Source organism: Crocodylus porosus, unplaced genomic scaffold (assembly GCF_001723895.1).
Source record: "Crocodylus porosus isolate Cpor-Errol unplaced genomic scaffold, CroPor_comp1, whole genome shotgun sequence".
Lineage (NCBI taxonomy): Eukaryota > Metazoa > Chordata > Crocodylia > Crocodylidae > Crocodylus > Crocodylus porosus.
Genome location: NW_017728926.1, coordinates 8,085,582 through 8,106,175, shown reverse-complemented (window position 1 = coordinate 8,106,175; position 20,594 = coordinate 8,085,582). Strand labels below are relative to the sequence as shown.

General features: G+C 54.3%; 1 protein-coding gene across 2 annotated transcripts in view; it reads left to right on the top strand.

The window, feature by feature from the left end:
- DISP3 (dispatched RND transporter family member 3) overlaps nucleotides 1–20,594 on the top strand; it is a 59,798-nt gene that overhangs the window by 21,301 nt on the left and 17,903 nt on the right. For both annotated transcript variants that reach the window (XM_019541340.1, XM_019541339.1), the window contains exon 2: nucleotides 17,866–18,814. In XM_019541340.1, coding sequence (XP_019396885.1) covers nucleotides 17,875–18,814 — 940 coding nt within the window. In that variant the 5' untranslated portion in view covers nucleotides 17,866–17,874. The remainder of the gene's footprint in view (nucleotides 1–17,865; nucleotides 18,815–20,594) is intronic.

The window sequence follows — 20,594 nt, the reverse complement described above, 5'->3', positions numbered from 1 at the left end:
AGGTGCTTGAACCACCTCCGATGGCAGGCTGTTCCAGACCTTGGGGGCTCGGACAGTAAAGAAATTCTTCCTTATGTCCAGCCTGAAATGGTCTTTTAAGCACGTGCCTCGCTATGAGCCTGTGATTCAGACCACTGCCAGAAATGTGCTTAAACGTGGACGTGTGGCCAAGATACTTTCTCAACATATTTTTTGGTGGGGGCGGGGGGGATTACAATAAGATTATTTGTGAGCCTGTGGCACATGGTGTTGCCCTTTGCCTTTCCTGATAGCTCCTCAAGGCAGATTTTCGGAGAACTCTGCGTAGCTACTGAGTCCTATAAAATATTTTTTTAAGAAGAGAAAGGATTAATAACTAGAGTACTATGCCAGGAACAGGAGAAAAATATCCACATAAGAAGTCTGTCAAAACAAGCCACAAATATGTAATTTTGGTTGCTTAGGATCCGCAGAGCTTTTCTGTAGAATAAATAAATAAATAAAAATGCAAAACAAATGACACAAATGGAAGCGATCCAGCCTTTGGAAGCCTCCCTGTAGAGGAATAGCAATGCATACTGGAAAGGAAAGGCGATCCCATTTCCATTCCAACCAGCTTGCAAAGGAGCAAATATCAATATAACCTAAATATTGGGGACGCCTTTTGGAGGGTCTCCAGAAAATGCTGGTTAAACCCATTTCATTCATCAGGAATGGACTGGGCTTGTTCTAATTGCTGGAAGCTTGGGCCTGAATGCTGCATGTAACTTCTCTGCGAAGCCCTAGAGCGCATGCTTAATGTTTCAGGCATGGGTTTGAGACTTAAGTACGTTCCCAAAGTTAAGCATGGTTACATGCATCTCTGCATAGAGCATCTGGATGTGTTCGTGCAGTGTGTGTTGCAGTGGGGCCCCCAGTCTTGGCTAGGTACTCTACATGCCACCCCATTACAAATATTATTGTATGTGCTACTAATACTCCTATGACTCCTGTTGCTCCCAGTGGCTTGGGATTGGGTCCAGAAAGAACAGATTTTCTTTCTTTTGTCAAACCGGACTTCCTGGATGCAGGAGTATAGGGGGTGAAATTATTCTTGGTTTATCTCTGACCATCTTGGAGGAAGACACAGATCTGCTTTGGAGTAGATAGGCTGTCTGCATCCTACCTGGAATAGAGTAGCAAAGGCCACGTGGGTGCTGCTTGCATCCTATTGTTCATAAATGGAGAAATCAAAGCTAGGCAGTGTCTGGGCTCCCCTTGTGTGTGGAGTCTTCAGGAGCTTCTGTAGCTAGATGAGGTCTCAGGTGAATGGGGTAGCTGCTCCTACCATCCTCCTTCATTTCCTGTGTTTGGGCTTTTCTCCAGGAAATGAGACATTGGAGACACTCCAGCACTTTGTCAGTGCATGGAGCTGAAAGCAAAATTGTGGGCCTGATTCTGCTTTTCATGCTCGGGCAGAACTCCTGTTTATTTCAATAGCCTGCCCCGAATGAGGACAGCAGGATAAACTCTGTGTGGGGGCAGCAATGAATGTATCCAGGTTTTTGGCCATTCACACTGAGCGGAAACTCTCCCTGCACAGCGTGGGGGTTCTGCGATGGCTGAAGCGGAGCTAGCGAGCCAGGACCTTTTGGCTAAGATGCCTCCTGCTTGTCCTGTTTTCATTGCTTTCAGGATTGGGTGCTCTGGATCACATCGTCCCCTTGCAGACATTCACCATGAGGTCTCTGCTGTCTTATTCAGAACTCCCTTCCATCCTGGAGGTGCCAGAAAGGGAGTCTGGCCCTTGAGCTCTGTGGCTTTTCCAGCCCCACATTTCGATCCCATAATCCCTTCCCTGCCTGGGCCATGTTGATGGCTGTGCCCTCGCCCATCAAACCGCTCCTTTAAGAGGTGGTGGTGGGAGCAATGGGTGACCGTGTTCGGAGCAGTGCAGTAGTATCATTCATTGGAAACCCTCCGTGGTGGCTGTGCCTCCTGGTGGGGCAGATAGCTGGAGACCTGCTGGCTTGGAGTGCAGTCAGTGTGGTTTTTCCTTCTCCAAAGAATGGCTTGTTTTGTCCTCAGTGTCTCTGTAGCAGGGCAGTCCTTGCCTTTTAGACCCTGAGGAACTTGGCTGATTTTGATTCCATATTAGACTGTGCTGTAGTTGAGCTAACGCTGCAGAGAAGCGCTCCCCACTCCCCCCACCCAGACTTCAAGACCAGGAATCTTGTCTTGGGGTGGAATGGAGCAGAGCGGAGGCTGAGACCTTGATGGACACCAGGGCCCATGGGGCACTCTCAAGTTGGGTGCCTGCCTGGGAGGGTCATGGGGGACCCCAGCACCTTCATGTAGCTTGTGGTGGGAACAGCTTTCTGCGGTTGCAAGAAGCAGGGAATGAAAGCGCATTTACTGCTTAGTTCAGGACTGGAGAGAAGCTGTAACTTGGCAGTCCTTAAAGATCACTGTGGGGTGGCAGGGAGGCTGCAGGGTGTTGGACTGGCTTTGCTGATGTGTCTTGGTGGGACTGGTTGTGTAAGGCCTCACAAGTCGGATGCCAGAGGGACCGGGGGGGGGCGCTGCCTGTCACTGGGCTTGGGAGAAAGGGTGCACCTCTGGGCTTGCTGCACCCCAGCAGTTCTGTGAGCAGTGACTCGCACAAACTGGCAGAACTGACGGTGCCTGCATTTCCCCTGCCCAGGCTTCGGTGGGAAGGGGCTCTGGTGTCTGTGCAACCCAAACAGCTGTGGCATTGTGCCTTGTTGTTCATCGGAGACCGAACAATCGAGCCGTACTTCCTGCCTGGCCGTCTCGCATGGAGACATCCAGCTTTTTCTTTGTGATATTAATTTGGCTCTGGGACCGCAGTGAGAGTGGCTGGCGGGGTACAATAATGGGGCTAGGGGAGCTGCGAATCAGCCGGCTGCAGCTGTTACCAGATACGAGTCAGTCTGTGACGGTGTGTGGAACAGCCGTATTCTTTGCAGGTCTGGGGATGAAGTGGGCATGATCCAGCTGGCCTCTGGGCCAGGTAGCAGAGTTCATATTGAAAAGCCACCTGCCTGGCCTCCAAGCTCTGCATTTGCTTGTAGGGTCTTGCTGGCTCTGCACTGTGCAGCTCGGGTGTGGGAAGTGGCTTCTTTTGCTCCCTCGTTACCTGTGGCTTGCATTCAGCATGGAGGGTCTGACCTTCATGTTGTGGGGAAGGGGAGTAAGAGGGAGCCTTTGAGATCTGTAGGGTCCTCCCTGGGATCTGGGTGCTCCATGCCTTGCGGGATGGAGTCCTGATGTGGCACAACCCATGTCCACCCCCGTGGATGACCCAGGCTGCCCAGACGCATCATGCGATCAGACGCGTGGACCCCTCTGCTCCCGTGGGAGCAGCAGGTGCTGGTTCTTGCTGCAGAGCAGATGTTCTGTGCGCAAGGGGCAGGGGCAGAGGGCAGCCCGTACGTGCAGCCCCTTGCAGAGGTACTGCATGTCCCCATCTGGCTGGGACTGTCGGGCTCCGTGACAAGAGGAATGTCTGCCCCGACTCTCTCCCCTCAGCTGCTGGCTGGGGTCTCCTTCCCTTTCTCCATCCCCCAAGCTTAGGCATTGGCAACATCCTACGGATTTTGAAAACCTACCTTGTTTTCCTTTTTGCAAACAGAAGAGTGTCTCTTCCTCCCCCTCTAACTGTGGGTGAGTAATGCTCCTAGCAAAAACCTCCAAGCATTCCTGTCTCAGCCTGGCACAGAAGCAGGGTGCCATGGGTCTTAGCATGGGGAGTATGCCTGCTGCAAGCTGGGAAGCCAGGCATAAAGCTGGGTTTGGGGTGAGATCCGGGGGTGTAAGCCCAGCTCCCAGAGCCCTTTGTTCCCATGTAGGATTCTTTTTTTCCTGGGAGAAGAGGAGCGAGGCTGGAATGTTTTCCCTGCCATCTGCCTCAAGACATCAGGCTTGCAAGCTGGCGCTGATCATGCCGTCCCTTCGCCAAGCCTTGTTACCAGAGTATGCTCCTATCAAACCAAAGCAGTGCCTGGTACACGCACACTGGCAGAGGTGGAGGGGGCAGTGCCTGGAGGAGGCAAAAGACTACTTGCACTAGCAGGCATCTGGTTTTTAGGCTGCTGATAATGCTGAATCCGTTTTGTGATGGGGAGAGGCAGAAGTGAGGCTCATCTGCGCACAGACCGGGCTCCAGGCTGTTATTGCACCTCAGGCCCGAGTCTGATCTCGCCCACTCCAGCATAAATCCAGATGACAGCAGCAGAGTCCCTTTGGATCTGCACTAGGATGGATCAATGCAGGATCTGGCCCTCAGGATCCTTGGACAGGAGAGACTGTGCAGCAGATTTCAGTGAAGGTGCCCTGAGGTTGCCAGCCTCATTCTTCCTAGTCTGTTGCTAGCTGGTAGGAGAGTCCTCCTTTATTTATGCTGAGTTTGAATAGAGGCAGGGGCTCTGAGAGCTCTTGAGTTGTAATCCCAGCTCTGTAGCCTGTCTGACCTTGGGCAAGTCACCACCCACCTGCCTGGGGCATGTTTCCTTCTTCACAAACAGGGATAATGGCTCTTTCCTGACTGGAGAATTCATTAGTTAAATGACTCGTGAAATGCTTCATATTATCAAGCAGAGAAAGTGACTGGGATCTGCATCATACCCCAGGAGTGCAGAATATCTGCCCTGTCCCAGTGAAGACCAGCATCTGCCTCCCTGGGTGCTCCCTGGAGCTGGGAGGAGGGCACCTACTGGAGTGGACAGGCCTCTGCTCCTGCTACTTAATGGGTTAGTATATTAGGGACTGATTCAGACTGTTGCTTTCCTCTGGCGAGTGAACACTGTATGCTAACTCTGGCTGCAAGGTAGATATCTGTCTACACAGGTAGGATGTGGTGCAGGGACTGAGATAAATCTGCATGGCTGTCTCTGCCAGCGCCAGTGCCCGGCAACGTTTGCAGCTGTAATGCTACACATGCCGCAGCCCATGAGTGGCGGCTGCTGCCTGGTGTCTGGCTGCCTTGTGCCCATCCAGCAGACTCTTCCTACCTGCTCTGTTTTCTCCTCCCTCCTGCCGCATGGAAAGCTTTATGGATGCTGCAGGCCAGATTGAATGCCGGTACAAGTAGGTGCAGCTCCATTGACTTTAATAGTGTCACACCTGCTCATGCCCACAGCAAACTCAATAAATAATAATAACATATTGCCCTGCCACCACGTATACCATCCAAGGATTGTTCGGCCTCATATGCTGTTTTTCGCCACCTGCAAGAGTATATGTCGGGGGTCAGAGGAGTGCAGGGCTTGGAGAGGTGTCCTGAGCTATGGAGCCCACTGCCTGCGTTTGCCCCCCAGAACATGCTTGCAGAGACCTCGGATTTGCACAGTGATGGCTAAGAAGGGACTTGGAGTCGGGGCGTTGCACAGCTTTGCTGGGTACTAATTGCTGTTTTGTGCTCTGCTGTGCCTGGGCTTTGAAAGAAGGATGTGCCTAGTGTTGAGCACAGAGGATGGGGAGTTGGGGACCCTATGTTGAAGTGGGTGATCTAGGGCAGATCTCCTGGATTGTTGTATCAGAAACGACTGTCAGTTTTGATTGCCTCTGTTTCCGGGGACTTCATCTGGGCTCCATTAGCTGGAGCAATGGGACCCTTGCTTTGGAAAATCAGGTGCAAGGGGCCTAGACTGGATACCCCAAAATGGAGGCACCTACAACTGTGGGGGCTGCTTGATTATTGTTGTTTTTAATAATACCTGGGTCTCATCTCACCCCCATGGAAGCTGATGGGCGTTTGGGCTTTTTTTCTGAAGGAGCAGAAATGTGTCTGGCCTAGTGGTTAATTCATTGCTAAGCTGTGGTATAGCATAACCTACCCTGCCAGGGGCATGGGAACGCTTTCTGTGTTTGCAGCGGGGCTGGGCTGCCTCTCATCAAAGCTGCTGGATTTAGCGATGCAAAGCATCCTTTGCTCCCAGATGGACTGGCTGTGTGCTGCAGGTTTTTTTTTCTTGGCTGTGTCTCTGGCCCAGCATTGTGAGGTGACCCTTTTCTATATGCACTAGCAGAGCTGGTGCTCAAAAGATCTTACTTCTCCCTTTTCTTGCAGCTGTGGTTTCCTCTGCTATTAGCCTCCCTGTGCATCACCTTGTCGCCCTTTTTCTAAGTAGCTGTATCCCTTCCTGGGAAGGAGTGGGAAAGTCTTCCTAGAGCCAGTTGGGAAAAGTGTGTTTTAAAAGCATATGGGATGAAACAAAAAGCAATTCTCACTCCACACCAACCCAAACTCTGTCCCTTGCAATTCCTTTCTTTCCCCTCCCAGGCCCTGCCTGCTTTCTCTCCTAACAGCTTGTGCCAGGCTTAATTTCCAAGCCAATTTTGACGGCTGAGTTGAAATGGAAACTGTGGACAGGCCTGCAAGAGCATGAAAGTCACTCGATTAAAACAGTGGGCTCCATTTAAACAGCAGGCAGAGAGTCTGGACAATCCAGACAGTAGCTCATTTCAGAAGCCAAATCTGTTTTGCCAGAGAGCTCACGCTGTTGCTCAAAATGAGCAAAAAACTGCTCTTTCCAGCTGGTGCCAGCTGCCCAGATCTCCCTAGTATGGGGCGGGCAAAATGTGGCCCGGAGGCCGGATGTGGCCCACCAGGCCATTCTATCCGGCCCACAGGGCCCCTAAAAAAAAAAAAAATGTATAAAATTAATATTCATCTGCCCCGGCTGCCTATCATGTGGCCCTTGATGGCTTGCCAAAACTCAGTAAGTGGCCCTCTGCCCAAAATAATTGCCTGCCCCTGCCCAAGGGAAGAGATCAGTCCCAGGGTCTTTCCAAACCACTGGGCTCTTCAGTGGCTTGTTCTGTTGCAAACTTTCCATTTGCGTAGGGTTTCAGGCAGGCTTTTAACAGATGTTTCCTGGAGTTACTTTTGCAATTGAAGTCTCCCTGGAGCCAGGAATTCTTGTTTAGATTCATGATTTAAACATTCCAGCGAATCTAAATTTCTAAGAGCTGCTCCCTTCCTTTCCCTTGCCTGTCCTTCCACTGCTCTGTATTGGGTCACGTGTAGCATCCTGAAAGAGGCAGTAATTGAGCAACTGAGCTGTGATCTTTGGGGCTGCTCTCTCCCTTTTTTTTTTTTTGTCATCAGTGTCAGCACACTCGGGCATAGAGCGCGATAAGAACTCCACAGCCCCGCACGTGGCAGTAAAGCACCAGCTGGGAGCAGGTTGCACAAGTAGGCAAGCGTTTTATACCCCGAGGAACTGTTTAAACTGTAGATAAGAAGTTCCCTTCTTGTAAACCTGATGTTGCTACACAGAGCAGAATCCTCTGCGGAAGTTACCGTTTTATAGTTGGGGAGTTCGCAGCGCAGCTTTGCCTGTAACTGGTGCAACAGAAGTGTTGGACCCTTTTCCAGATGCAAGGGATGCAGACCTGAGCCACGGGCAGGGGCCGTGGAGTAAGTCCCATTGAGGTGGCCTTTCACTTGGAGAGCCCTCTTGTTTGGCCTGTAGCTTATCGCGTGGTAGGAGGTGGGGGTAGATTCGGGGGGGTGCTGCGGTGTGGTTGCACCTCACTTTGATTTTTTTGCATCACCTAAACTGGCAGTGGCATGTGTATTTGAGTAGCAGTGAGGGAATCACTTGACTCATTAGCAGGAATCGGGGGAAATGATCATCTTTCTTCACTCCACAGGTGTTAATGACCCTTTCTCTCTTAATGGTCTTGACATTGCACTGTTCAATCTATCATTTCTTCTGCAATTTTGTTATTTTTTTAGCTATTCTTGGCAATCTGTTTTCTATTTCACTGTCCTGCAGAATGTTTTTAGCTCTGGCTAAAACCCTTAATTTGGCTGTGGTAATATCAAACTCAGGTTTAGAAATGGCTGAAAGGTGAAGTATTGGAGGGGCACTATCAAGACACTGGAGAGGACTACGTTTTTGGTTTACAAACCTGATGTAAATGCAACTATGACTACAAGATTAATGAAACAATATCTTTGGACTGTTTTTGCCTGACGCATTGTGTGCGTTTAAACTTAATATAAAAATCAAACAAACCAATGCACATTTCAATAAATTTAAATTTGTTTTTGCTTTGATCTTAAACTGAATAATATAGCACTGGGCCTCTAGCATTTCAGTAAAGCTTCTAGTTTCTGTTTAACTGGAGAAAAATGTGTTGTTACATGTGATGATGCATGAGCATCTGGACTTCCATTTTTCAGTATCCTAGATCTGTCTGTGGTAGGAGGAGAATAGTCTTCTGGCCCAAAGCCTTGGCATGTGTGAAGCCCAGTTCATTACGGTGAGGGGGTTCATCAGGATGACTTTGATTCCAGACGTAGTATCCTTTCCCACAGACCATGGATCTGAAAATTAGGTTGTGCTGTTTTGCCTGTTGTACCCTGTGAGCAGCAAGATCCACACTGCTCATAGATTTGCCCAGCTCCCTGCCACCTGGGTAGGGGCACTGTGTGCTGCTACACCCTGCTGCCTTGGCTGTGCTCAGCAGAACTGAGAAGAAAGGGTGGAGAAAAGCGGGAGCGCATGCTTAGTAGCAGCACTGACAGGGTAGGGACTCTGCTGGGCAGAAGTTGCTTCTCCTGCCTCCTGGACCCAGCTGTTGTCACCCTACAGCTTCCACGCTCCCTAGACCTTTCCCCCTAGCACCAGCCTCTCTCCAGGGCTCCTAGCCAGCCCAGTGGTGGTGCTCCTCTTCGCAGTGTCCCCCCTCTGCAGTGGGAAGGATCCTGGGCTCCAAATGAGGCTTCCATGCCTCTGAAGCCTACTTGCTCATTCCAGCTGCCCGGTCCTCTTCCAGCTGGCTGCGTGGCCATGCTCATTGAGCTGTGGTAACATTTATTGTGAGTTTCTGCATGGCTGGCACAGCTGGCAGCAGGTGTTAAGCCCTTGCTGTGGCTGGGAAGCTGCCAACATGCTGTGTGGGCACCAAGGGCCCCTATCCTTTCCCTCCTTTCCTAGGAAGTTCTCCCTGAGTTATGGAAAGCCTTGTCTTCTCCCGGGTAGCCCCACTCCCAGCTTGCTGCCTGCACATTGCCAGGCAGCGGGGAGGGCTGGTGAGGGAGCTGTGCCTGCTGCGCCCATGCCTCGTGGGTGCCCTGAACCCGGTTCCAAGCTGCTGCAGGGGCCCCTGCTGAGGCGAACAGGCTTTGGCCCAGTGCTTCCCCACCCAGGTGCAATGAGGCATCGCTGGCGACCAGATTCTGCCCTCAACACTAAAACCATGAGCTGCTGCTACTCGGGCTCAGGGGGCAGCTCTGTCAATTGGTGGTTGGGGTAGAGTCTTGTCCTCCTTGGATCAGGGGCTAGATTGGGACCACTTGGGGGGTGTGCTGAGTTACACTGCCAGGATATAAGAGAATCACTGGGCCCTTTTGAGAGGCTGCATCTCAAATAAGGGACCCTGGCGTGTGCAAGACATGTCCCTACAACCTGGACTTCCTTTGCAAGCCCCTGAGGCTAAGGAGACCCTGGTGGGCTCTCGGGCCACATGCCGAAGTGGGTCCTAGGGTCTGTTGGGCTGAAAAGACCGGGCAGAGAGGCTGCATTATCTACAGCTCTTTTCCAAGCTAGTTCCTGTAGGCAGGTGATTCTAGGGAGGGGAGTCGCGGTTTAACCTCTGAGCTACTGTGGACTGAGCAGGCTTGTCCTGTGGGGGGAACTTGTGCAGAGCTGCCTCTAGGGTTGGCATTGCCTCCTCCAGGAAGGAGCAGGTGCTTTGGGAGCCAGGTCAGAGCTCTGCTCACTACCAGGAAGCAGCAGAGCCTGGAGTGGCTCCTGTGGCCATTGTGACGCAGACTGGGGAGCTGGCACACGCGGGCTGGAATACCAAGTGCGTCACAAGGGCTGACAACAAAGCACCGCCTTTTCGGGGGGAGGGAGGCACAAAGGTGGGTGGGGATTATCACTGAAGAAGCAGGCAAGTGTTTGGGACATGCTTTTTTATTCAGGGGCTCATCCCTTTGTTTTGGGAGCCTCTGTCTGTCCTAGGTGTGGTAACACGAGGTTTCTGCGTACAGCAGCCATGAGACTTCACTGACGCACAGAGGCTTAGCGGTGAACCTAGGAGCTCGGGGTACGCACTGGAGCGCTGCCATCTGTATGCAGTTAATGAGCTCATTCTCCCAGGCCCACAGCAGGTGGGCTTTGTAGCACCTTTGAAATCTGTGTCGGGGCATCTGAAGGCAGGCACCAGAGCTGGGAGCTGGCGCTCCACTTTGTAACAGCAAGGTGCCGGGGCTTAGACAGGCTCGCTGCACCTTCTGAGCAGAGCTAGGCAGGCAGTTCAGGAAGCGTGTCGGCACTGGCTTTCTCTGTGCTGGAGCACAGGACCCTGCAAGTGCCACATGCTTGAGTGACGGTGGGGCCTTGTCATTAGGGGATGAGTGTGGCCTTGCAATCGGTCCTGTGGACGGGCCCAGAGAGTGCCTCTGAGATTAACTCTAGGGCCACATTTAAACCCCCTCGTTGCTAGCAGTAGTAACCTAGAGAGGCTGATTGTTATCAAGTGGTTTAATTATGCTCTGAAATTATGCTAATGGCAAGCAGTGCTGACACCTTGGAAGTGCTCCTCCTGGGCAGAACTGCAGGACACTGGTGGCACTCCTCTTGACCTCATGGTAATGCCCAGGGATTGCCTTTGTCCTAGCTGCTGGGTAGACCCATCTGCACACAGGGCTGAAAGAGACCCGGGTCCTGTGCATGAGCCCCTGGGCTGCATTAGTATAAGCAGAGCTGAGCACTGCCTGCTCTAGCTTGGCCACATACTAACTGCTTGGGGTGATATTTCTGAAGCTGGTCTCTACTACAGCCTGACTGGATTTTCCCGGCTAAACGTTAGGCAGAACATTTAGCCGTTTCCAATAACAAGACCTGGGAGAAAGTTCTGTGCCTCAGTTGTCTGTCTGTGAAATGGGCATAATGTCCTTCCCTCACCTCCAAGAGATGGGGTTGTGTAAGTGAATTCATCGCTATTAGTGAAGCGTTCTGAGGCTCTGCTGAGGCCGGCAAGGGGGAGCCTACGAGGAAATCCGGAATTCCTTCGTTGCGGGGGTTTGAACCGTGTCCAGCAAAGGAGGCGTGGAGCCACAGGCTGAGAAAATGAGGGAAACGGCATCCTGAAGAGCTGTGCTCTGAGTGAGCGCCATCCCTTCTGTTCACTGAACTTGGCACAGGCCTTTAGGTAAAGCACCTGTCAAGAAAGTGGCTGAATGAAGGTTGTGCTGTCCACCTGCCATCTGGCATTTCCTCCCTTTTGGAGAGCTTGTCCTTGCAGCTTTAGTTGTTGCCTTATATTTTTTCCTGTATGTAGTTATGAGGAGGTCATTGCCACAGGGCCGGCAGTGGTAGGTGGATGCAGAGTACCAGTGACATTGTCGGATCAAGGGGTAGCAACCACCTTGCTTGCCTCGTGAAGCCAGGGCCTTGTCTCCCTGGCCCATTTCTAGTGGCTGTGATCTTAACCGGGTGCAAATGCTCCCATGGGGAGTGTGAGATGTGCTGATCGGGAGGAAGGCGAGATGGAACAGCCATTGATTGGATAGAGAAGGGCTTAATTAGGACGGCGCTTGTACCTGATACCGCACAGAGGCTGGGAGTTTAACCAGCTTTCCCTGTTTGTTCACTTCCTATTCTGGTCTCATTCCTCCCTTGGCCAAGTAGAACTGCAGAAGATGGTGACTTAAAAATAATAATAATAATAAAAAAAACCTGAAGGAAGTTGTCTGCCTTCTCTTCCAGTAAAAACATGTTCATATTGGCACACTGCAGTCTTGACAGCAGTGTGCGGCCGGGGCATCTTGATGTCTTGATCTGCAAAGTGCCTGGGGGCTGGCCGTGCATCTGCTCCTCTTTCAAAGGATCTGAAGCAAGCAGGGAGGGACAGCAAAGGGCCAAGAATGGAAACTGAGTGTGCCATGATGCTGAGATGTGCCCTACATAGGGTGGCCATCATAGAGGACATTCCAGTTTTTTGCTACTCTGTCCTCTGTTGATACGAAACTTGTCGCCTTTATGTCCTCTGGTTTTCCGTAGAGAAAACTAGAGGACATAAAGGCATCTGGTTTCATATCATAGAGGACGGTCTGGTTGTCCTGTACTGATGGTCACCCTACAGCAGGGGAAGAGGACTGGTCTGCATTGGTATGTTAGGGAGGGGGTGGCCTGCTACCTCTGTTTTAGGAGGAAGGAGACCTGGCCCTTGCCTTGCAAGGCACTTATGTGCCTACCATCAAGTATACATGCAGACCATCACATCAGTGTCCTGCTGGGTCAGGGCTGTGGGTCCTCTTCCCAGCTACGACCCAGCCAGCAGGGCCCTCAGGAGGTTGGAGCTAACCCAACCTCCTGCTCCAGGCAGGATCAGTCCCATCTGAACCAGCTCAGACAGATGTGTGTCTGATGTGGCCTTGAGACCTTCCAGTGATGGAGCGTCCACATCCTCGCCCTAACACATGGCATAAGCAGGGGAATGGGGCATTGGTGTGGGGAGCTGGCAGGAAGGTGTCAGGTTAAATAGAGACACAATGCAGCCTGATGGCTTCGCACTGGGCTGGGGTTGGGGTTGGGGCTGGGTCAGTGCCCAGATGCTTAGGTGCCCCGGTAAGTCACCTAAGCACCTGGCTCTGTTTCCTGAGCTCTGTTTCCTCTACTGGGGTACAAGATGGCCCATGCTCTGAGATCTGTGGATGAAACATGCTGGGTGGGGGTTGCCTGGCACTACCCACTGGAGACCTGGGCTGTGCATATGGATTACTGGTACTATTGCACCTCTTCTTGAGCTGCAGGACAGCCATGGGACCCAGTTCTGTTATACTGGAGCCTTTCAAATGGAGAAACAATGAACCCCTCTCTCAAGCTCTGCCGTGTGGCTCATGCAGTACAGGGTGGACTTGAGCCCCGGGACCGTGGCTGCATTTCATCCATGCCCTCTGCAATGGGGGTTGCCCTGTCTATTCCACTCTGCAAGGTGGCTGCTCATGAGCTGTCGGCTGCTAGAAAGAGTTTGTGAGCTGTGTGCAAGGAAGCAAAAAAACCTCTTTCTCTCTCCCTCTGTCTCTGTCTTTTCTCCCTCTCTCATAGAGACTTTATTTACCGGACGAGGAGGCCAAGAGCTGCCTTCAGCATAGACCCTGCGAGTTTCAGGAATACAAATGGGGCTGTGGAAGGCTTTGCTGTGCTCGGAGCCCTGCCTGGGGGAGCAGCCAATGTGCAGTTTAATTATTTTGTCGATAGGAATCTCGCCTATGACAGGATTTGTTGCTCCCTCCTCCTTCAAGCCTTCCTCTTTTTTTCCTTGCTGCTTTTTCCCCGTGCCGGCACATGAGCCTCCCTTTTTCTTGCAAGAGGAACAACTAGGTAATTGAAATGGAACACTGGCAAGGAGGTTTTAATCTGAAAGTCAGCATTAATTAGTCAGGTCGGGTGTAATTAGCTTCTGTGCCTGTCACCATCGCTCCCTGACTCGGCAGTGACTGGCTTTGTATTCCTGGGTGTAGCAGGGGTCGAGCGTTCCCAGTCGTGTGGGCATCGTGCAGGGCTTTGCTGGACCTGGATGTGAACGTTCAGTGGCACCATCCGATCCTGAGGGTGCAGGCTCGGAGGAGAGGGAGTCTGCTCAGGCTGCAGGATTCGGTGTCGTCTCTTCTTTCGCATCGGGTGTTGCGCCCACTTCAAATGCTGGAGAAATAATTACTCCTGCTGTGGTGCTTCCCAGCTCCACAGTGTCTTAAACATTTAATTAATCCATTATTCCAATCAGGCTGGTAAATTGCAACAAGACATCAGAGAAGCCATGGTCGGACCGCTGGCACAAGGCGTGGCGGGGGGGGCAGAGCTGGAGGATGTGGATGCTGGGGCATGCCTGCCCCTATCCCTTGGCTGTCACTTGTACCCATGCAGGGGGGCTGTGGGCTCGGGGCGGGCGGAGGCTTCACCCCTGCTCTGCCCAATGTGATGTGCGTATTCTTGGCTTCTCCTGCCTCAGTGCCCCTTTGTCTGCAAAGCTGCAGAGCCAGTCCTGCAGGCAGGGACTTCTGGGCTGCCCTGGGCCTCTTCTGATCCTGTTGGGATGGCCTGTCCCTCCAGTGCCACAGCCTTTCTCAGCCCCCCCCTTGCAGCTGTTCCTTGGGGCTCTGCTTGACTCTGGGGTTGGGTGTGAGAGGGGGCACGAGGTCTTGATTTGCTTGGATCTGGACCCCTCTCTCCTCCTACCTTGCACAGCTTGAGCTCTGCCTGCACTCCCAGCTGTGCTGCTGACCCAGCTGCACTCCTGCTGCTTCCCCTGACTTCTGGTGACATTTGGCTGGGTGGCTCGCAAAGCCTGGTGGCATGAGTTTTTGAGTGGGGGACAGGGTGGGAGAACCTGGCTAATCCTGATTGGGATAAGGAGAGCCAGATCTCTGTGTGTCGGTGGCTGTCTCCAGGCAGCTGCTCTCCAGATGTGCACAGACGTGGCTTCCTCTCTGCCTCCTGGGTAAGGTGGGGGAACCTGGGGACAGGCCACTTGTGGCCTGCACCCCTGTGCTGGCTAGGGGGAGGGCTGACATGGGCATGGGCAGCCTTTTCCGTGTGTAGCCTGGTGCTGGGGAGTCTTGGCAGCTGTGGGGAAACAGGAAGGTGGCTTGCCAAGCCAGAAGCCATGCTCGTGGCTGGGCTGGGGGCCAGGGTAGAGTGGCAGGCATTAGCCAGCTGGGTGACAACACAACTCTGCTCGGTGCAGAGAGATCCAGTGAGGCCTCTTCCTTCCCCTGCACCGTTCTGGTGCTAGACCCGTGCTCACAGCACATACAGATGCTGGGGCTTGCTTACACATCTTGTGCTGGTGGGAGCTAGGCAGGACTGTGCAGGAGAAAGCGAATGGTGATGGAGCAGCACAGCAGCTTTCCAGCCACTTGACAGGCAGGTTTGCACCCTGGGCTGTCAGCTGTGGGGGGGCAGGTTCCCCAGTGGCCACAGAGGGGGAGGCCAAGTCAGTGGCAGGCCGAGGGATGAGGGCTGGCCCTGAAGGCTTCTCCCGGCTGCAGATGGAAGGAGCATTTGGCCGCACAACTGCTCATGCCTGTTCTTGCAAGCGCCAGCTGGGAGCCAGGGTGCCCTCGTGCTGCAAGCCACAGTGGCAGACCCATTCATTTTCAGGGAATGCACACGCACGCTCTCTCTCCTCCGAGCTGCACAGGCAGGACAAGTCGGGGCCTGGCAACGATAACCAAGGGGCTGCTGTCTGGCACAGAGGCTGCTGGGGATGCCAAAGGGCACCTGAGCTCCTCGCGTGCTGCCGACCTGACTAGGCTGTTCCACAGCCTGAGGGGCTTGCAGTCCTGTGTGGCCAAGCCTGCTGGGCACTGTCCCAGTGCAGCTCGCCCCTTGGGGGGACCATCCCAGTCTGGTTCTAGTGCATCTCTTGTGCTTTCTCCCAAGACGTGGGTTATTGTGCATCTCTCCTCCCCCAGCCAGACCAGGGTTGATCTTCCAGCAGGATCTTGGATCTGAGCCACCAGCCCTTCGGGGTACAGGAGGTAGGGGCCTGTGGGCTCAGCTTGGAATGGGGAAGGGACCGTGTTGGAGAGCCCAGTGCTATCACTACCTCCCCTGGTTTTGCCTCCAACCCCAGCCCAAACCAGGTTGTGCTCTGAGCACTGCTAATCCATCCCAGCTCTAGCATGAGCCTCCCCAGACACCTGCCCTTTGCCCTCCCAAATCCCACCCTCCCTCCTGCACACAGCAGCCTGGCTGGGCTGACTCCACTTCCTTCCACATTGGTGAGTGCAATCCTGGAGCAGTGACTCCACCAGCTTTAGTGGAGTTACCTGGGTTTATCCAGGGATAAGTAGACTTGGCTTCTGGACCCAGACCTCTGCCAAGAGGATGGAGTTATGAGACATCCTGAGAGCAAAGCTTCTCCCTTCCCCCATCCAAAGAGGCTTCCCTCCTCTCCATGGTAGGTAGGGCTGGGGGGAATTCTGGAGATGACAGATTTCTGGACTTGCTTTTTTTTTCCTCTCCATCTCCATTTCTCCCTCATGCTTTCCTTTCTAGTCACGTCCAGGCTCTTCTGTTTCAGGATTACAATCTCTTCCCTCCTTCTCCGCAGCAGCTCAATAAATAGGGCATGATTATGGCTCTTCACCTTGCTTCCCCGATAAGAGTTTTTAAAATATTATATACATGTACTCAGCTGGGGCTGCTGCCAGCTGTGGGGGAAATGGGGATCATGGCGGCTTGAGTAGAGGATCCATGTCCTTTGCCTGCCAGCAATAGTAAGCTGTTCTCTTAGCAGGCCAGCTCTAGGGGGTTGTGACCCACCAGACTGGTATTTTGTTTGCAAGAGTGGGGTGCAGACAGCCCTGGGCTAGGAGCCCGGGTGGGGAGAACTGATCATACCGGGGGCCCAGCGTGCAGGGCGCATGCGACCTGGCTAATGCTCCACTGTGGCCTTGATACTGAAGGATTGCTGGTGCCACACACTGCCCTCCACAAAACTGGTAGGGGAAGGCCTGCACAGTGGGCCTGTGGCGCACAGGGGCAGACAAACCCAGCACTGCGGGGAGAGGGCAAGATGGATTTTGTGTGCTGGTGCGGAGAGCTTGGAAACACCACCTGGTGCTGTGGGTCATAGGGGATTTTCTTTGCCCATCTGTGGTCAGGTGTGCCCATGTACTGTAGAATTTGAAGCTTGTGTTTCAAGTCACTGACCCTTCCTCCTGTTTCACTTCTTGTAATGTGAAAGTGTGGGGTCGCCAGCCCTGACTGGGGCTTGGCTGTGCTGGCTTTGGTACAAGTGGCTGCCGGCTGGATGTGGCTGCCCTTACAGGTGTGCCTGGGAGGTGGAGCCGAGCAGGGCTGGGTGCACAGAGTGCTCCCCTGCCCACACCATGCAACCCCAGGGTCTTTAAAAGGAGGCTTGATAATTACCTAGCATGGGTCATATGAGCTTAAACTTACCAGGGGTCATATAAGCCCAGCATTCATTCCTGCCCAGGGCAGGGGGTCAGACTTGATGATCTGCTCAGGTCCCTTCCGACCCTACACCTATGAACCTAACCCCCTGCAGAGTCAGGGCATGCCTGCAGCCATGGTGGCCTTCCACCTGCTGCAGGGCTGAGCTGGAGAGTGCCATCTTCTTTTCCGTTCCTACCACTGGCAACTGCTGTTGTTTTCTGTAGGCACGGATGGCATAAACAGCCGTGGCTGCTTTCTGCGGATCAGAGTGCCCGGCTGCCTGGGGTTGGGGCTGCTGCGTCAGAGGTATGGGGTCAACTGCTGAATAACCTCTGGGGCCTTTGCCTTTGGGGTGCTGTGCTGGCAGCTGTCCTGGATACTAGAGGCACGTTGCCTGTGCTGCACAGACGCAGCCAGGCTGTTGGCTCCTGTCCTTTGCCCCTTCCCCTTGCCGAGTGGCTTGGGCAACCTGGGCCATGACAGCAGGCTTCACTCTGCACAGTGCATGTACATGTGTGGGCTTGTGTGCTCCGCTGGGGAACAAAGTGATAAATACTACAAGGAGAGTCTCCTTCCATCACTGCTGAGAGGAGCAAAGGGTCCTTGCCATTTTTCATCCCACAGCACAAGCTGTCTCTGGGCACTGGGGAAGGGTCAGGGAACTGCAGTGCCACCACTGCGGCTCTGTGTATGCACGTGGTGGTATGTCCCCTTCAGGCTCCATGAGCTCTGTCCCTAGGGAGGAGTGAGTGCTGGACACAGAGCAGCATGGCCGTGGTGGCCTGCTTTGGCATCCGGTTTCTGATGCATTCGGCACCTGGCTCTTGGAGGCTGGTGTCAGTGCAGTTGGTGGCTGTGATCTCCTCCCAGCCGGGCAGGATCAGGGCTGTCGGGAGGGCAGGCGGATGTGCAGATCGGGATGGCTTGTTGACCCTGTCTCCCTCTTGCTTTGGCACAGGCATTGGCCATGGATGCTGAGGACGACCCCTTGTTGCAGGATGCTTGGCTGGAGGAGGAGGAAGAGGAGGAGGAGGCGGCTGCCTTCAACCCTCCGAAGAGGAGTGCGGGCCCCCAGCTATGCGGGAAGTGTCAGTGGAGCCCCAAGCTGCTGCCTGCGATGCTGCCGGTATCCGGCTTCTGGAACACAGTTGGCTGGATGTTCACCAACCCCTGCTGTGCCGGCTTTATCCTTTTCTTGGGCTGTGCCATCCCGGCAGCCCTGGCCATGGCTATGTTCCTGCACTATCCAGCACTGGACATTGACATCTCCTACAATGCCTTTGAGATCCGCAACCACGAGTCCTCGCAGCGCTTTGATGCCCTCACCCTGGCCCTCAAGTCCCAGTTCGGCTCGTGGGGCCGCAGCCGCCGGGACCTGGCTGACTTCACCTCGGAGACCCTGCAGCGGCTCCTCTTTGAGCAACTTCAGCAGCTGCACCTCAATGCTTCCCACCTTGGGGGGCCCACCCGGCTAAAGCGCAGTGCCACACCGCCTGCAGCCAGAGGCAGGACTAGGCCCACCACCCACCAGAGCCCAGCCAACCAAAGCTCCCGCGTGCCCCGGGGTGCCTCGCGCTGGGACTACTCCAGTGCCTATGTCAGTGCCAACACACAAACGCATGCCCATTGGCGCATTGAGCTCATCTTTCTGGCCCGGGGGGATGCTGAAAACAACATTTTCACCACTGAGCGCCTGGTTACCATCCATGAGATTGAGCGCAAGATCATGGACCACCCCCGGTTCCGGGAGTTTTGCTGGAAGCCCCATGAGGTCCTGAAGGACCTGCCTCTGGGCTCCTACTCCTACTGCTCCCCACCCAGCTCCCTCATGACGTACTTCTTCCCCACGGAAAAGGGCGGCAAGATCTACTACGACGGCATGGGGCAAGACCTGGCTGACATCCAAGGTGAGCTGCATGCATCCTGGGTGATGGGGCCAAGGGACCCAGGTGAGGCTGTGCTGTCAGAGGGAAGGGCGCTGAGCAGGGAGGGGGAACATCTCCAGCTGTGTGAGGCTTTTGCAAAGAGGAAGGCTCTGAGCTTTGCCCCAGCTCTGCTGTGAGTTGGACAGGCCTAAAGGGCTTAGATGGGAGCAGGGGAGGGGTAGCTTGGAAACGAGAGACGTTTTCTAACTATGAGGCTGGCAGAGCCCTGCCATAGACTGACTGTCCAGGGTGGAGGGATCCCCATAGCTGGTTCTTAAGAGCAGGTTGGGCCAGGACCTGCCAGGAGTAGTTGGGGTATTGGGGCAGGGGCTGCACACGCCGATCCCCTGCTTGCCAGGGTTCTACGATGGTCGCGTCCGTCGCGTGCATCTGAGCAGCAGGCTGCAGGCCCTGCTGGAGCTCAACCGGGGACAGTCATCACCACATATGCTAGGCAAGGGTTTGCTGGGCTGGCTGTGAGGGCCCACAGCCTCCCCCCTGCCTTCTGTCCTGTTCCTTTTGGCTGCTCCCCTCGGGACTGTGCCCTGGCCAGGTAGCAGTGCAAGGCTGGGGGCTGTGATGGTGGAAACAGGCCAGCGCTCGCCTTGGCGTCCTCGTGGGCCTGTTGCAGTGGTTCAGGGCCTTATGCTAGCCATCCTGCTGCTGAGCTGGTAGCCTGGCTGGACCCTTCAAAAATAGGCCAGGAGCCTCTTGGGCTGGCCCTCCATGGCCTGGCACCTCTTAGGATCACTCACGCCAGAACAGAAAGGGTGCACGTGCTGTTTTCTGCCTGGGGCTCAGGGTGATGCGTGGTGCTGAGTGATGGAGGAGCGGCCCTTTCTGCAGCTGAGCACCTGCCTCATCCCAGTTCAGGCAGTGGCCTCTTCCCTCAGCACTCACTGACTGTGGCCACTGCCAGGGTAGCATGGAAGGGCTCCCAGTGCCAGTGGGACTAATAGCACTGGGTGGTCCTGGCTGAGGGATTGCCCTGCAAGTCATCCCCAGGATGTGCTGCTTTTAGCAGATCCCTCTTCCCTGGTGCTGCAGTGGGGTGGATGTGGCGGTGGAGTTGGAAGTGACTCTTGGCTGGGCCGTGGGAGGGATGTGATTGTGGGAAGGAGCTTTTTTCTGTCTGCCAGGCACATGCTGCAGCTGTAAGTCAATGGGAGCCAAGCAGGGAGCAGGCAAGCTGCTAAGTCCCTCTGCTCCCAGCTCCAAAGCAGGCCCCGGGGCCGTGCTCTGTCCTCACAGGCTCCTGCATGCTGGAGTTTGGGGTGGGGGGTGTCACAGCCTGTGACTCTGCTGCCAGCTCTGCTCTGCACAATGCGCTGGGAGGAACTCTGTCTCTTCCTCATGGGACCCTGTTTTGCAGGAATGCCTGCCCCCTCCACGCTGGGGCTGGTGCAGGGCCTTGTTTCAGCAGTTGCTTTAGACTCGTGCAGTTTGTGCTGCTGTTTGGAGTCCCTCCAGCGTGCCATCTAGCGCATCCTTCCCAGTTGTGGTATCCTCAGTCCCATTACACTGCAGGGTCCTGTGGCACATTTAGCTCCAGCCTTGCTTCCTTGGTGTGCCAGGCTGGGAGGATGGGCTCGAGCCCAGCTTGGGGATGTGGTGGTTACACACAAAGGAGGAGGGCACTGGGTGGGAATCCAGCAGATTACTGCACTGAGGATACTTTGCTCGGATCCCCCGTCTAACAGGGTGGAGGATGCGGCCAGCTCTGGTAGTCCAGGTTGATTCGGCCTGCCCCTCTGCTCAGAGC